This window comes from Falco rusticolus, chromosome Z (assembly GCF_015220075.1).
Source record: "Falco rusticolus isolate bFalRus1 chromosome Z, bFalRus1.pri, whole genome shotgun sequence".
NCBI classification, from domain to species: domain Eukaryota; kingdom Metazoa; phylum Chordata; class Aves; order Falconiformes; family Falconidae; genus Falco; species Falco rusticolus.
This window is the reverse complement of record NC_051210.1, coordinates 57,972,099-57,988,379: the sequence shown is the minus strand read 5'-3', so window position 1 is coordinate 57,988,379 and position 16,281 is coordinate 57,972,099. Positions and strand designations below refer to the sequence as shown.

The following is a 16,281-nucleotide window of genomic DNA, read 5'->3' as shown; positions in this document are numbered from 1 at the left end:
AACACTTTGCATTTATGTAGGAAAAATAGTCTTATATTAAGTCAGTTTTGTTTATATAGGGCATTTTTTTTAAAAGCTGAGAATTACTTTTTTTATAGCTTTAGATATTCTGATCTAAGGCATGTAAGTTTAGACCATTTTCTAAGAAAAAACTTTCAGTTTGATTATAAAAATTTAATTTTCTCAGTTTTCAGTTAAGTGCCTTTTGACTGACACCATCATCAAGCCTACCTAGAGAAGAGAATGAGAAGTTCTGTAAACTTTTGAGCTGCAGTAAGAGGAAGAAATGTCAGGTTTCATGTTTTAACTTAAAGCTATTACTAAAGTCTTCACTAATGACTGAAAGCTAACTAATCATCAGAGGAATTCAGATCATTCAAGCTTTTTCTCTTAAAAGAATTTACCTAATTAAGTAAACCAAAATGCATCACTTCACAAAAAGCCTTTTCCAAAGCAATGATTACTCACAATTTTGCAATAGTTTTATTAGAGGGAATAAACCAGGTAGTACTTAATTATTTGCCTTCATTGTAAAATTACTTTTATGATCTAATTGTTACAAGATTTTATGGCAGAAAAGTAAATAATGTAGTGCTCTAGCAGGATGAATGAGAATTAGCATTAGAGGTTTACTGGAATCTGGCTTAAATACAGCTGGAATTTAGAAATTCAGGGATTATTTTCGGTAGCTGAACAGGTTTTCACATTTAGCCATAGGCAAAATCATTGTGCAGCTACACTAAATTTTTCTTAATCTTCTGTGAAAAAATACTTACTGGTATCACAAAAGTAACATAAAACTGCTATGTCAAAGCTTCATGAATAAATAGCTTTATACTGCTGGATTAGTTAAAGTTCAATGTTTGTCTTCACTCAGTTAATATGTTACTACCGTGTATTTGTAAAGAGCAGTTACCTTCGTAGCAGTATATGGTATTGTTCAGTTAATAACTGAGAACTGTGGAGCTAGGCTAGCTAACAGCCTCTGTCACGTTTATGCTAGTGACATTCGTGTCTGAGAACTGAAGGATGGTAATTCTCATTTTCTGTAGGCCTCTGTCATTGGTCTTGTGTCCTAGTGCCGCCCTTGATATTTTCTTAATATGAAAACCTTTGAAACTTTAAAATAAATTCACTGTAGATAACTTTTAGCTCTGCAGTGGGAATAGCAGCACAAGGACACTTCTAAGAGTTGTGATGTGCAAACTTGAGCTGGATCTACCATGAACTGCTCTGGTTTGCTTCTGTAGGGAAAAGGAGGAACAGTATAAGAGTAGTGAGAAAGCAAGCAAAAGTTTCTTTGTTCAGGTATTTATTTTTCCACATGGGGTACTCTCAAAGGTTATGAAGTATATAAAAACACACTTCTCTGTCTGATTTGACTTAAGCACTTGAACCAGTATTTTTCAAGCAGATGCTGTTCTGAAGCTTGTTCTGTGAGTACCTTGGTCTTGTGAGCTGTATAGCAGGAAGGACTTTGTGGCAGTAGTCAGCTATGACTCATGAGACCAGAGCTGCCTATGGACTTCCTCAGTAACTGTAGCCAAGTAAATGTTTCTTCATGTAAACTGTTCTTGCTTGTTTAGAATTTAAGAGGTAGTATCAATTGGTTTTGTACAGAATGATCGGGGACACTTGAATACTGGCAATTGCCTTTATTTCTCTGCAGCTGCTTCCCTCAGAAGAAAGCTTAGGAGGCATGCAGAAAGGGTGTTCAGAGATGCTGGAGGCCTATTTCTTGCAGAGTATTCTTGCATGGAATTATGGCTTGGCTGTTCGGGATATTTTTTGGTTTTTTAATTTTGGCTCTAGAAGGAGGCCTTGATACACACACAGACTGCCTCTGCCACAGACTGTTAAAGTCTGCCCAGCTCAGCTTTTAAAAATGCTATAAAGGTTTTCTTGTGCTCCTACTTGGTATTGTGTCAGCCTGGGTTTTGTTCCCCAGTGCCCTCTGAATTCATGTGTGTGCTGCTTGAGGCTGCTGTGGGGTGGGGGTGTTTGGAAAAAGCAGCTGAAGTTCCCCAGTTTCAGGTCCTGAGAGTAGATGGTGAACTGCTACTTGATTCCTGCTTCTCTGCATGACTAAAACATTCCTCTTTATTGCCTTATCTTCCTTGAGAAAGGGCAGTAGGACATATCCTGGCTTCAGCACAGGTCTATAGCTTGTTACAGGCAAAAATCGCTATTCACCCTCCAGTGTCTTGTCAGGCAGTTGACTAAGAACTGTACTGTTTTATAATCGCTTCTAAGCATAAGGAGGAAAGTCAACACTAGACTAGAAACAGGGAACCTAAGCAAAACAGGAGATATCAATGGAATGTGTAGGGATCAACAGGAAGAAAGTGAAGAGAAAGGGAAAAACTTCCAGCAAGTGTAAGTAGTCTGAAGAGGATGTTGGAAGAGTAAAGGACCCCCCTGAGAAGTGGTGAATGATGCTTTGTGGACTCTTAGATGCAGCTACAGAAAAGGGTAAAAGCATTTATACCAAGGGAGAAATCAAGGAAGTTTGTTCACAGCTCAGTAGGGAGGAAAATGTAACGATACCAAAAAGTTACATACTTCAGTCTACCAAGCTATCAATGAAGATGAAATGTGAAATCATTCCTGGTTGAGAAGAGGCTTATTCAACAGTAACTTGACTTATTCTGTGTTAAGGAAAGAACAGGTCACATGTGATTCAGGAGTGTTATTTGCTCTTGGTAGAATGTGTATTAGGGAACTTGGCTTTCATTTTCAGTTAATTCAGCATTCTTGTTGTTAGCCCAGTCTGGGTTATTCACCTAGTGTGCAAGAGCCAATCCACACACAGTCAAGGTACTTATTTATTGCATGTCTGTGCAGACCTGGGTGCTAGGTAGTAAATCCACAAAGCTAGCACACCTCTTAACACATAGTAAACCATTTTATACACTTTGAACAAATGTTTATAGTTAGGTTTAGTTATTTTTTAATAACTAATTCTTATTGGTTCTTGCAAGCCTCGTCTCCATTTAAAGGTACAGTATTTTTTCTTTTTATCATGCATATTCTGTGGGGAGTAGGCTTTCTTAGCATAATAAAACATCCACTCCCAAGCAAATTATGATAGTTCACATGGTTCAAGTAATTTTCTGTTTGGTCTTGTTAACCGTTCGGTTATCCTTTAGCTTACATCAAGCAAAGTAGTAACAAGGTATTTATGGTGTCTGTTCCTTCTCCCAAGGCCATGCCTGGTTAACTGTTTGCAAGGATCAATATCCTCTGTTTTTCAAATTTTCTTTTTCATCATAGAAATTTACATATTTCCTTTTAATTTTTTTAATAAATAATTATTGTATTATTATGGTGTGACCTGTCTTAAAAAAAAAAAGGGAAAAGGGGGAGAAAAATGGGTCTGATTTCAGTTGCCAAAAAATATGGAAAATGGGCAGTTAAGTACTGTAAGATGGTAAATAGGTAACATGTCTGTTAAAAAATATGCACTAACAAGGAACTTAGTCAGGTGACACAAGATTTGTTCATCTTCAAGCAGCTTGTCTAACTGGACCACCTGATCAGCTGGCTTCTTTGTAACATGGAACTACACAATGAGCTAAGTAAAACCCTAGGCCTGTTTTTTATACGGCCTAGTTTCTTTAACTACAGGTAATGCAGAAGTGTATGCAGTGAATGACCCAGAAAAGTGTTTAAAGGTTTTAGCTAGACCTCAAGGAAAACATTTCCCTTCCCTGTCTTAGCAGCAAGGCGTAGATTTCTAAACATTAAAACTTGCTGTGCAAAGAAAAGGAATACATAAACCTGCCTTTGAAAAGGGCAGAGAGGTGATGGTCTTAAATCACATTAGAAGATTTTTAATCTTCTTAGTTAAAGATGCAGGGGTGAAAAAAAAGCATGGATGCTTGTGCACTGGAATAAGTTGTGTATGGAAACAGCACTACTGCAGGTGTTTAAGATTGGTTTTAACAAGTCTTTCTAGCTGCATAGCATGTAACTGCTTTCAACTCGTCCTAAAGGGCTTCAGAGGGAGGGGGGGGATTGAGATGAGAAATGCTATCATGTTAGGAAAAGCTTTGATAGCTGTTGCACACCTGCCTTTTGGGTTGTTTTTGGAGAGAATCTTCCATTGTCATAGATGCATGTCCCCCACCATGTGGCTAAAGGAAGGCCTGGCAGGTGAGTGGCTGGGAACAGGCATATAAGCTGTTCTAGATACTACTAGAACAGATAAACTACCCTAGAACAGACAAATGTCTTTCTCATAGTAATAATAATGTAGCAAACGCAGTTTGAAGAAGAGGGGCCTGGACTAGAAGACCTGATCTCCTGTACTGGCTTTACATGACAAGGTTTTGGTAGCAGGGGGGATACAGAGGTGGCTTGTGTGAAAAGATGCTACAAGCTGCCCCTGTATTTGACAGTGCTAGTTCTGTCTGGACCCACTGGTGGCCAAAGCTGAGCTAATCAGTGATGATGGTAGCACCTCTGTGATAACATACTGAAGAAAGAGTAAAAACTGCTGTGCAACAGCAGCTGGGAGAGAAGAGTGAGAATATGTGAGAACAACAATGCTGCAGACACCAAAGTCAGTGAAGAAGGAGGGGGAGGAGGGGCTCCAGGTGTTGGAGCGGAGATTCCCCTGCAGCTCATGCTGAAGACCATGGTGAAACAGATTCCCCCTTGGAGACCCACAGTGGAGGAGATAGCGCCCTGGAGATGTGGAGGGCCCCATGCCAGAGAAGGTGGATCTGCCCGAAGGAGGCTGTGAGCCTGTGGGAAGCCCTTGCTGGAGCAGGCTCCTGGATTGACCTATGGACTGATGGAGAGAGGAATGCAGGTTTGCCGGCATGATCTGTGACCCTGCAGAGGACTCATGCTGGAGCAGTTCATGAAGAACTGCAACCTGTGGGAAGGACCCATGTTGGAAGAGTTCATGGGGGGTCTGTCTCCTTTAAGAGGGACCTGACGCTGGAGCAGGGGATGAATGTGAGGCAGAAGGAGTGGCAGAAGAAACGCAGGGCGAACTGACCACAACCCCCCCTCCCTGCCCCTTGCACTGCTCAGGAGGAGGATGTAGAGAGAATCGAGGGTGAAGCTGAGCCTGGGGAGAAAGGGGTGGGTGGGAGGTGCCTTTAGTTTTGTTTTTATTTCTCATCATCTTACTCTGACCTAGATTGGCAGTAAAGTAAATTAATTTCCCCAAGATGAGCCTGTTTTACCTGTGATGGTAATTGGTGAATGCTATCTCCCAGTCCTCATCTTGACCCATGAGCTTTTTGTTAAATTTTCTCTCCCCTGTCCAGCTGAGAAGGGAAGTGAGAGCAGATTTGGTGGGCACCTAGCATCAAACCAGGGTCAAGTCACCACATGTCCCTTCTTCCATACCTCTGCTCTGTAGTTCAGTGAAGACAAAGTAGTGCATAGAACCACTTCTGAGAGTTGTTTGAATTTAAGTTGAGATGGTCAGGTACTAAGTTATTAGTAGCTGCAGTTGTTTGACTCAGTTTTGTCTGTTGGGGTTTTTTTTCTATGGGAGATTTAAATTTCTTTAAATCGAACTTAGGTCTAGATGCTTGACCAAATATGTGAAGCTTTTAAAAAAAGGTGAATATTCATGTACTTTGTTAAATTTCCTTGCTCATTTTTTATTGGGTAGTTTGACTTCCGTTGTGCTTTTCTTCTTCCTTAGTATATTTAAACAAGAAAGAGTGTGTTATGTGTAAGTAACTTCAGATTTCTAGATGCTTTGAAAATAATTTTCACTGACACTGGACCGTTGTGCCTGTCAAAATGAGACTTATTTTCAGGTTTTCTTTTGTGAAGTGTTTTATAAGTGATACATGGTGCTTTAGTTGTCTGCAAGATGAGTGTATTCAGAGTGGTTCTTGCATTGTGAAGGATAATACTGACATGTATAGACTTATCTATAACATCTGGAATCAATATTTGAGGTCCTTCAGATCATGTAATTTGCCTTAACCTTAGAGCCTGTTGGCTTCCTATGGTTATTTGTGTATATAATTTTTCTTCATATTAAAATTGGAAAAGGTATTCAGGTATATCTGTGTTATGTTTAAGAATGTTTTTGAAGGGTTTGGTGCAGGGTGGGTGGGAGTGCTGGAATTTTGCTCCTAATTTCTGGCAATTCTGCCTTATGTAGGGAAAACACTTGAGGCGGTGGGTACCACAGCTTCCTTTAGTCCCTACTTTTCCTTGTCATTTTGCTGTAGTCTGCGTGTATGGTTCTGTCCTGATGCTTTTTGCTACAATGTATGTATTTCTTCCTCGTAAAATCAATATTGATAGCAGTAACTTTTTTTTCCTGCTGTGAAATAAAAAAAAAACAAACCAAAAAACTGAAAAAACATAGGTGTATTTTCCTGGCTGTGTCTCATAGTTACATTGCTAAAGGATTGGTTTCAAAATATGAAGTTTTGGTCAGTGTTGTGTGGAACATTTTTGTGACAATTTTATTTAATAATATGTTAAACAGGTATTTCTATTTCAGAAGACAGGCATTTTTCATAAGAGTGTATGTTCATTATTTGAGACAGCCACATAAACCAGCAGTTAGACCAGGGGTCCTCAAACTGTTTAACCAGGGGGCCGGTGCACGGGTGCAGTGGCAGGCAGCCATCTGCGGCTGCTTGGTTCCCCCCCCAACCCCCGGCGGGGGGGGGGGGGGGGGGGGGGGGGGGGGGGAGGGTCTGTAAATACCGGGGGCCAGATTGAGGGCCCTGGGGGGCCGTATCTGGCCCATGGGCTGTAGTTTGAGGACCCCTCATTTAGAATCTAGGATGAATTCAAGGCAATATAGACCAGATTATCTAATTGCAGTGTTTTAGATTGTTAGAATGTTCTGTGAGGTGTTGCTGATTATGTTGCTAATTTTAGCTACTCTTACACTCTTTTCTGTCACAGCCCCATGACTTTGACGAATGCAGATTTGATATTAGTGTAAACGATAGTGTTTGGTACCTCCGAGCTCAGGACCCAGACCACAGACAACAGTGGATAGATGCAATAGAACAACACAAGGTATGTTTTGTTTTATTCTGATATTCTTTCTCACTCCCTCATTAGATCTGGTGGTGCTTGCTGAGAGTTGTAAGCTTCCCTGTACAGTCATTAAAATATTCCAGGTATTTATGGCAGGTAAAAGCTGCAAGATTGAAGCTGTATGTTAAATGTTTTAAAGAAGTTGATTTGCTTGTTCTTCATAGATGAGAGTTTAGAGAACTGGGAGCTAACATCTGAGAACCTTTCTGAAGCTCCCAAGCTTGAGAAAGGAAAAGCTTGCGTTATGTTTGAGTGACTTCTTAGTTTTTTTCCATCTTCCCTCATTATTGAGTTGTTTCTTATCTTTCCTAGGTGTTAAATTTGTTAGTCTTAGAGTCAGTTCTCCTAGGTTATCATTCTGGTTTTAGGCTTCTCTTTTCATCATTTAGCTGCTTTTACAGTATCTAATTACTGGCTTTTGTCTCCTTGTCTTTTAAGGCCCTACTCTTCATCAGCATTTTGTTTGTTTTGCTGATCTATTCCTTATGTCTTGCAATGAACTCAGTTATTTTCATTTCACCTAAAGGGCTCTAAGGTCAGATATTTTTAAAAGTATGTAGTGCACAAAATACCCACTATGTTTTCAGATACAAGATAGACACTGCTTCAAGGTGTTTAACTACAACACCTGGCACAATGCAACTTCTGCATCTGGGTTATACAGGTGTTACAGGAATACGAACTAAATTAGTTGCCTATGTATGTATTTTTACCGTGAGTTTCTTGACATACTGCTTACATAAGTTTTATGCATAATTAGGAAGTTTTAACTTTTATTGGGCATTTCTTAGAATAAGCAGTACAAGCTCTTAAATTTAAAGTGCTGCCTTTTGATAATGGTGCTGTGAAAAGAAATCTCAATTAGGGTATTAAACCATTTTCTAGCTTGGCATTTTGCCTTAGTTTTGATGCAGAGGTAACATTAAAACAAAACTGAGTTGCAAAACCAGGATTCTTTTCTGTAGTCTAGTGAGAAAATACAAAGTTAACCATGGAGTATTTTTAAGACAAAACCACTGTAATTTCTTGCTATTGCAATACCCGAGAGAAATGTCTCAAGAGGATACAATGAACAAGTTGCTGGATTACACATCCATGGAGCTGGCAACAACTGTTTTACAAGCACAGGGGTCTTCAGGTATAGGGTTGTGGGGACATGGAACTTGATAACCCTGGGCTAAAATTCAGACTAGGTTTGGTGAATGATTTAGCTGTTGAAATGCAGAACTTAACCTGAAGTCCAGATATGCAGAAATGGGGGCTAAGTCATTGCATGCTACCACGCAGGAATGAACGAGGAAGAAAATCCAAATCCTGTCATAAACTCTGCTCTGCACAACCTCAAAGGCAAGTCTTTTTCATGCTGTTCCTTTCCCTGTTTTAAGGCTGTCCTTAACTGTTGCTGAATTCTGAGCTGACAGTTTTATGGAACTGCCTATTTATAATTGGAAGTACTGCGTGGTAATAGATTGCCATTGTACTTGTAAACTTGGAATTGTTTTTGTCACTTACAAAAAAAAAATCTTGTATTTGTCAACACTGAATTTTCTTATCCTGCATTACTGCCTCTCCCTGCCTCTCTTGTGAGGTATCTTCTTTTTCTGTGTGTTATTACTGGTAAACTAAAGGCATCTTATTCGATCTCCTTTTCAGATTAATGAGCTTTGAGAGGCATAAGTTCTAGCATTCCAAAAGTAACCTCTCTTTGTGAAGATGCCTGATTAATTATGCAGTTTTCCACTTAAAAAAAAAAAAAGCTTCCTTTGACTTTAGTTTGGAACAGGTTTAAACTTCAGGAATTTGGTGGGTTTTAAAAAATAATAATAATTGTGCCAGATCTGTCTTGATGTTGAAAGGAGTGGAATGAGAGGTTTCTTGGATAATTCCACTACCCAATTTTTTCAGTATTCACTTAGAGTTAGTATCAGGAAAAGGGTAATGAGTGCTTTTTTCATTATTTAATTAGCATTATCATTCTGCTTATTGCTTAAAGTCAGTTATGTTCTGCAGTGTTACATACTCTGAAGAAAAGTATGTCTACAAGCAGGAAATGGAAATAAAAATATTTCTGTATATTCTGAACTGACAAGAAATAGTTCAGTTTACATCTTGCTGTCCTAATGTAATAACAGTGGACTTGGCTGTTCTGAATCTGGCTTTTTCAGTATGTATAGTTTGTAGTTTCATGGCTATTTGACATTTTCTAGTTTGTTGTGTAGTCATTGTGTAGTCATTTTTACTCTGTAGTGTTTACAGTGTTCAAGACAAATAGCAGTTTCCATTCTTAGAGGGAAATATTATGGCACCTCACTTCTGAATAAACCATCAAACCATTTAATATGTTAAAGCAATACATTACTTAAAAGCATTCTCTTTGTAGTATGCAACTAAATACCATGATCAAGACAAGATGAGTCAAGAAGAGCCAAAAGTAATGCAGTCTTGTAACAATAGGTTGGACTCAAGTTAAAAGTATGTCATTAAATCTCAGAAAACTATTGGTTACTAGCACTTTTTTCCAGTGCAATATTCTGTTGTTTTCTTAATACAGTAGCGGCTTTCTGTGATGAATATTGCAGGTTGTAGGTGCAGCTGTTCCTTCTAACTGTTCTGACTAAAATACGTAGGAGTTATCGCCAGAAGCCTTGGAAAAGTGCTGTGTGCACATAAATAGGTGTTTGATGTAATTAGCCATAAAACAGAAATGTCAAAACCCAGTTTTCAGTCTGGTTACAGTTAATGTTTTTTAAATAATGTATCTTCAAATGTCTTTCTATATTTTCCAAATCAAGTGGTATATGCTATATTCTGTACAACTTATATTATACAAAATCTATGTATTTGTAGGAAAAATGTATTGCTGCTTAATAACATCAATAGGATCTGAAAAATAGGTTTTCTTGGAGTCGGGAAGTTAATCCCATTTTTCAGTTGAATTTGCATGAACACCACACTTCAGTGATCCTTACTTTTAGCTAACTTTTCACCCATCCTTTAGATTTTTTCAGCCTGTGTGGAAGTTTTATATCTAAACACTTGAATAAGAGCAGAAGATGAGGTTTTGAGGCAAAATATCCAATTTCACTGAAAAGTTTGGATTTGTCTGTTTACTCTGAAATTTCCTGAAGGAACTTTCCTGGTCAGGTTTCCAGAACTCAAGCAAAAGCTCCTTGACAAGCTGTTGTCACCAGATAAAAATTCTTTTCCTTTGAGAACTAGGTTCTTGAACTGACACATAATAATTTGAATAAAATTGAAAGAGGAAATTATTTGGTCTTACTAAGCAGTCATTATGATTAACTTGGGTCTACTGCTATATGAAGTACTTTTTTGTTTTTGAAGCTCTTTGTTGCTTACTGGGTTGGTAGCTCTGATAGGCTGCTTAAGCTGTTTGCTGACAAAAATATGTTTGTGAGACTTACTGTAGCATGTCACAAGGTTGTTTATCTTTAGAGTATGAAAGATGGACTGAAACTGTGGCTTTCATTGTGCTCTGAACAGAGAAAACAGTGATTTAATGAATTCGATATTAAATCTGAGTATAATATGAGAAGAGTTAGAAAAACTTTCTGCTTAGCAACACCAATGAGTAGCTGGTAGCCAAGAAATGTAAAACATACAGTGTTCAAGCATAAAACCTGCTAGAATTTGCTGCTGCTTTTTTAGTCATTGCATTAGCCTTCTCTTCTATTGAGGTTCCTGAATGCTTACTAAATTAAATGTTTCAAGTACAGCTTCTAAAATGCTTATTAACCTCACTGAAATGAAAGTGGGAAAACTCTAGAACAGCAATAAGACTGTCAGTGGGGCAAATGAGGAAATAATTCACGTCTAACTAGGAGTCCTTTCTTCTGCTTAAATATGTCATTAAATACACTAAGCAGATATTTATCTGTAAAACACCTGGTTGTAAAGTTGTGTTGGGAAGCTTCTCTGTTCTCCTACCCTAGGAGATAGTCAGGTCTAGGATGGCTGATGACCTTTTCTTAGACGGATCTAATGGCAGTATATATTGCTGAAGAACTCAAGACCAGATTAAGTTTCTACACTTCTCCGGTGTAAAAACATTGATGGTGCATGGGTAGCAAGGTACCGATGCTTTTGAAAAGCTGTTCCCTTAAATAATACATTGAAATACTTACTCCATGTCTGTACCATGGTTTGAAAATGGTGTGGAATTTTTAACGAGATTAGAGAAACGGGCTTACATATAGTTAGTTCTGTACTGTGAAGAAAATGTCTGGGTTTACGTATAGAGAAAGTGGACTTCTGCAGCATATAGCTCTAACAAAAAGTGTGCCATGTATATGAATAAACAAGATTTACTTTTTCACTGAAGTGGAAAGTGTTTCTTTACACATTAAACTTATCCAAAAGTTTTCATTCTTTACCCTTTTCTCTGGTAGAGTCAGTATGTTAACTTACAAGGTATGTAACTGAGGGGAGTGAATTGCTGTTTGCTGTGAAAACCATCTGGATGATTGAATTTATTTTGAGGAAATTTGAACTCCTGAAGGCCAGATATTGATTTCTTGCAATGTTAATCTAACACCTGAATTGAAAACATGTTGAGAATTGGTTGAGAAATTAATGTTTCAAGAGAAACTCTGGATCAGCTTGTGTCCCATTTTGTTCTATCTTGGTTTTAATTTTTTCCACACAGTTTCTGCATGTGTTCATTGACTTTGTGACCCTTCAGCAAAATAAACTGACAGTGGTTTAAGTCTTGGATTTTCAAAATTTTTTTTTTATCAAACCGAAATACTGTTTTAAGTCTTGCTGAACTTCTTACAATACCTGTCCTCAGTGTGTCAAACTGGAAAAGGTCATTCTCCACAGGGATGTCTAGATAACGAACAAGTTTGGCATGTAAGAAGTAGGTAGGCTTTGTTTCATTTTTGAAGTGATAGTGTACAACATGTTTGTATATCCTCTAGATAAACAAGCTCTTAGAGCAGGAGGCATGAATTTCAAAGCCTGTGAAAGGCATCAAGTGGCTGCCTTGAAGGAGTGATTACATTGTTTTTACTGTTGATCAGACTCTGGGAAAGGACAAATCAGCTACTTAGAATAGGGTTATATAAAAACATTAGGAACAGTGGCACATCTATTTTTCTAGCAATTTTTTCCCCCAGATAGCTGGGAGAAGGGGGCGTGGCAGCCTCAGGTATCAAAGATAGTTTAGCTTATAAATTATTCTAATTTTGTGAAATTCTTAATTTAAGAAACAAATTTTAGTATATTTTATCAGTTGTCAAACTCAGACACTTCACATCCCAGTTTTTTGCATTTAAGTACAGATCTAGTTAAGATCCTGAAAAACCAAAATGCTGGATTTGGCAATCTGGTGAAGTCAAATTTAGCCGTAAGTATTAAACCAGTTGGTTCACTTTGTTTATTAAACATTGGTAAGTTGCCAAACAAGTAAACTAGAATCACAACACTTAGTTTTGAGACAATTGTTTTCTGAGTGTGGATCCTAGTTCATAGATTCACTCAGAAAACTGCAGAGGAAACTTTCAACAGCTTATTTTTGATTGTAGTTAATAAGGGCGCTTTAGATTACTGTTGGTGGGGGGAACAAAAGAAAAACCACTGTGAGCTTGAAACTTTCAAAAAATGCTTGTTAACCTCATGAAATGTGGGGAAGGGGTACCACATAACCTAAAAAAGTTGACAGTTACCTTATGTACAAAGTACTAAGAGTCATTAATTTCACCCTGAAGGTCATCTACATGTTGTGTTTTCTCTTGATGTACTGTTCTAAAGGAGTTACTGAATGTGCTGTTAGGCATTGGAAAATTTTAGTGCTAACAGTAACTGTGATGTTGAAGCAGAAGGGGCAGCCAGGTAGGTGTCTGAGGAGAGGAAAAGGAGTAGAGTTGGGCTTTTGCTAGTCTAACATGAATGCAACAACACAGAAAAGCAAAACTCCCAATGGCTACATAGTACCATATTGTTGTGCACTTGAGAAGCATCTTGAATACCCACAGAGTCCTCTTAAAGGACCTCCCTCAAACTGTTCTAGTTATTCCAGTTCTAAATCTGGTTATACAAATCAGCTTCTGGGTAAACAGGATGAAGAGCATCTGTTAAAATATTGCAGTACTATGTTGAAGTATTTCTTAAAATTCAAGTTGGCCTTCTGTCTTTGTGTTACTTCTCTTACGAACTGAAGTATAAGAGGTTATGCAGGAGTAACTTTTTTCAAACTCAGAGGAAACCTTAAATTTCACTTTAAACTTTAGGTGATAAGCACCCAGAGTATCTCCGTTCCCTGTGTTTTGTTCTGTAATTGGGATACTTCACCTTCAGACTGAGACTGAAGTGCATCTACCCATTCCTTCAACCTAATATTTGTCTTAGGAAATTTCACATTAACAATACTTTAAGTCAAGCTTTTCTTTGAATACTGTATGTAAATATTGATCTATGAGATGTTTTTTAGGTAGCTGTGCTAAGGAAACATTGAAAAATGCTGATGGACGTAACTTTCTCATACTACTATTTTATTAGCAATGGATGCCATAACAAAAGTTTTCTGACCAGTTAATTGGGTCAGAAACCACTATCAGAGTTTTATTTTGTGAAAAACAGAGTTCTGGTTATCAACAGGAGAGTACAGAAGGGTGCTACTACTACTTGTCCACAGGCTTTCAGCAATTGTGAGAAGGGCTATAACGTTCTGTGAAGTCAGTAGTTTTCTCCTTTCCCGTAGCTTTGTAATCCTCCCCTAGGATTGAACTAATTTACTGACAAGGCCAATAAAGACATGCAAATAAATTGCTCCAAATCTATTGTATGTCTGGACTGAAACCAGTATTAGTAAGATAATTCAGAATGAATAGGAAAATATATGTGGAGTAGAGATGTTATGGAAACCTTTTGATTCAGCATACTGATGTAACAAACAAATTGTATGTCTCAGTTTCTAGTTTGTGCCATTGTTAAATAGCTTTGTACATTGAACTTGATTTTCCTATTTGCTGGGATATTTTTATGGAGCCACTGAAATTAGTAGTTGGGATGTTTATGTAGGCTACGTTTAAGTGCATGATGAAGCATTGTGCAAGTGGTCTTCAGAAGTCTGCATTGATGTTTTATGACCTTTATAAATGTTTTTTGTGCCAGTTTACTGTATTGCTGAGTTAGGCATGTCAAGTAATTTCTAGCAAATGCTATCTGTTCTAATGTTGATGAGTGAATGCTAGTTGTAAATACAATCTTGCTGATTATTGTAAAATTGGAGCTTTCAAATAGCGCAATTTCAGACATACCATACAGGAGGGAGCAACAGGAATAGTGTCTGTTGACATTTCTCAATCAACTTCCTGTCCTGGAGTTTAGGTGTTTCAGTAATGTGTGATTTTTAAATTGCGTGCTTCCTCAGCAGCAGTGGGTGAGGTCTGAAAAGGAAAAAGAATGTGGCTCCCCAGTCTGTTCATTTTTTTGACCTTTTATCCTAACACCTGTTCCTCTGCCCGTACTTCCCCTCCATACCCATTCACAAATAAGACTAGCTTAAGTGGAGGCAATAGGCAGACAAAGGAAAGCACAGGAGGTATGACAGTAGGTAAATGTTATTTAAATTTGGTTTTATTAAGTTCGTAGTGAGGATTGTAAGAGTGATGATGCAGCCTCCTTTTTCCGCTGTTAATATTGCTGGCCTGAGTGTTGGAACCCAAGTTTCTTTCTTAGACTTGTTGTCAGCTATTGTTCCCTATGAAATTGATTTGGGTTGCCTTGTGCTGCAGAGCATCAGACAACTGAACATCAACAAAGTCTAAATTTTTGTTTGATGCTGACAGATTGGATTGTATAAAATACCCTGTTAGTTTCTTTGATACTGCATGTCACTCCAGAACCTAGTGGCCCACTCTCACTGTGGCATTACAAGGCATTCATTTGCAGCAGCGCAGCTTGCCTGAGTGGAGGCTAGAGTACAGCACTCAGATCTGTGTTAAGCTGTAAAAGGTTGTTACCTGTTTAACAGACTTAAATGTGTAGGCAGGTAGCTGGTGAGTGGTAGAGACACCTGCTTAAAGGTGTTGCAAAAACATCGTATACTAGTTTGAAACTAGAAAGCCATGAACCGTTGCTCAAGCTCATGCAGGAACTTGGATGTACTCCTGTTGCTCTTATGTTACTGTTGCATGTTGACATAAAATACCTAACTTAGGTTCTTGTGTATTCACATTTGGTATGTTCATTCAAAGCTGAATTTGAAGTGTTTGCAAAAGTATTCCCTGATAACTAAACAAGAAAATGAGTGCAGGCATAGTCTTCTGAACTCTGCAGTAATAAGCTTATTTACTTTTAGTTTTGGCCTGAATATCAGACTGAAGTGGGATATACACAGAACAATGTAGCTGTCTCAGGTCCAAGCACCTTGTCTAGCTTTTCAAGTTCAGTGATCCTTTGAATACTACCTTTTTCTTTTTGTTCTTCAGTGACATCTGAAATAAGGAAGGAGAAATAAACGAAAGGGCCCTCTTGAAGGAAGAGTCATAAATTTCATCCTAATTCTTCCCCTAATACAAACTGAAGTCATCCTTACTAGATGCCATGTTTCATTATAAGTTGAACTGCTAAGTCTTGTTAGCAGTTAAAAGGTTGTGGAACCATTTTAGCCTTTTTCTGCTGTTTGAGGGATTTCTTCTTGCCATCTTCAGCAAAGCTGAGTATTCCTTTATAGAACAGTCTTAATCTGGAGAGGACATTATTGTCTTCAGCTTTGCAACACGTAAGAATTCTTCTCTCTTACTGTTAAATGTAACAGCTGCCTGTTCATAAATTGTTGTTCATGTGGATGCCTTTTATAAATCTCTGATACTTTGTATGGCTCTCTTCCAGACTGAGCCCTCATCTTTTTTTGATGTACAGCACCAAAATTGGAGTCAGTATTCCTACAGAGGATCCTACAGATGTTGTATAGAATATAAGAGTATTTTATGGGTCTTGTCGACTACCCTGTTTTGCAACACCATGACTTTTTTATTTATTCAGTTTGAACTATTAAATCTGATTAGTTGCTAGGAGTATCTGCAGATTGTTACCTGTCCTATAATTGTGCAGTACAGTATTTCCTATAACCAAGTAAGCCTTATTTCTCTTCAGTGTACATAAGTGTTAAGTTGTTACTGCTCTGTCAGCTTCAGTCTTCCCAGCTCTGTCTTGGGTTCTGGTTTCTTTCCAGAAATAATTCTTTGTGCTACTTGGGTTAGGTTCAGTTTCTTAAGTGAT

At 38.1% G+C, this 16,281-nt stretch overlaps 1 protein-coding gene across 2 annotated transcripts in view; it reads left to right on the top strand.

Moving 5' to 3' along the window:
• The window catches only part of CERT1 (ceramide transporter 1), an 80,571-nt gene that overhangs the window by 17,159 nt on the left and 47,131 nt on the right, over window positions 1-16,281 (top strand). For both annotated transcript variants that reach the window (XM_037373238.1, XM_037373237.1), the window contains exon 3: window positions 6,901-7,017. In XM_037373238.1, the coding sequence (XP_037229135.1) occupies window positions 6,901-7,017 (117 nt within the window). The remainder of the gene's footprint in view (window positions 1-6,900; window positions 7,018-16,281) is intronic.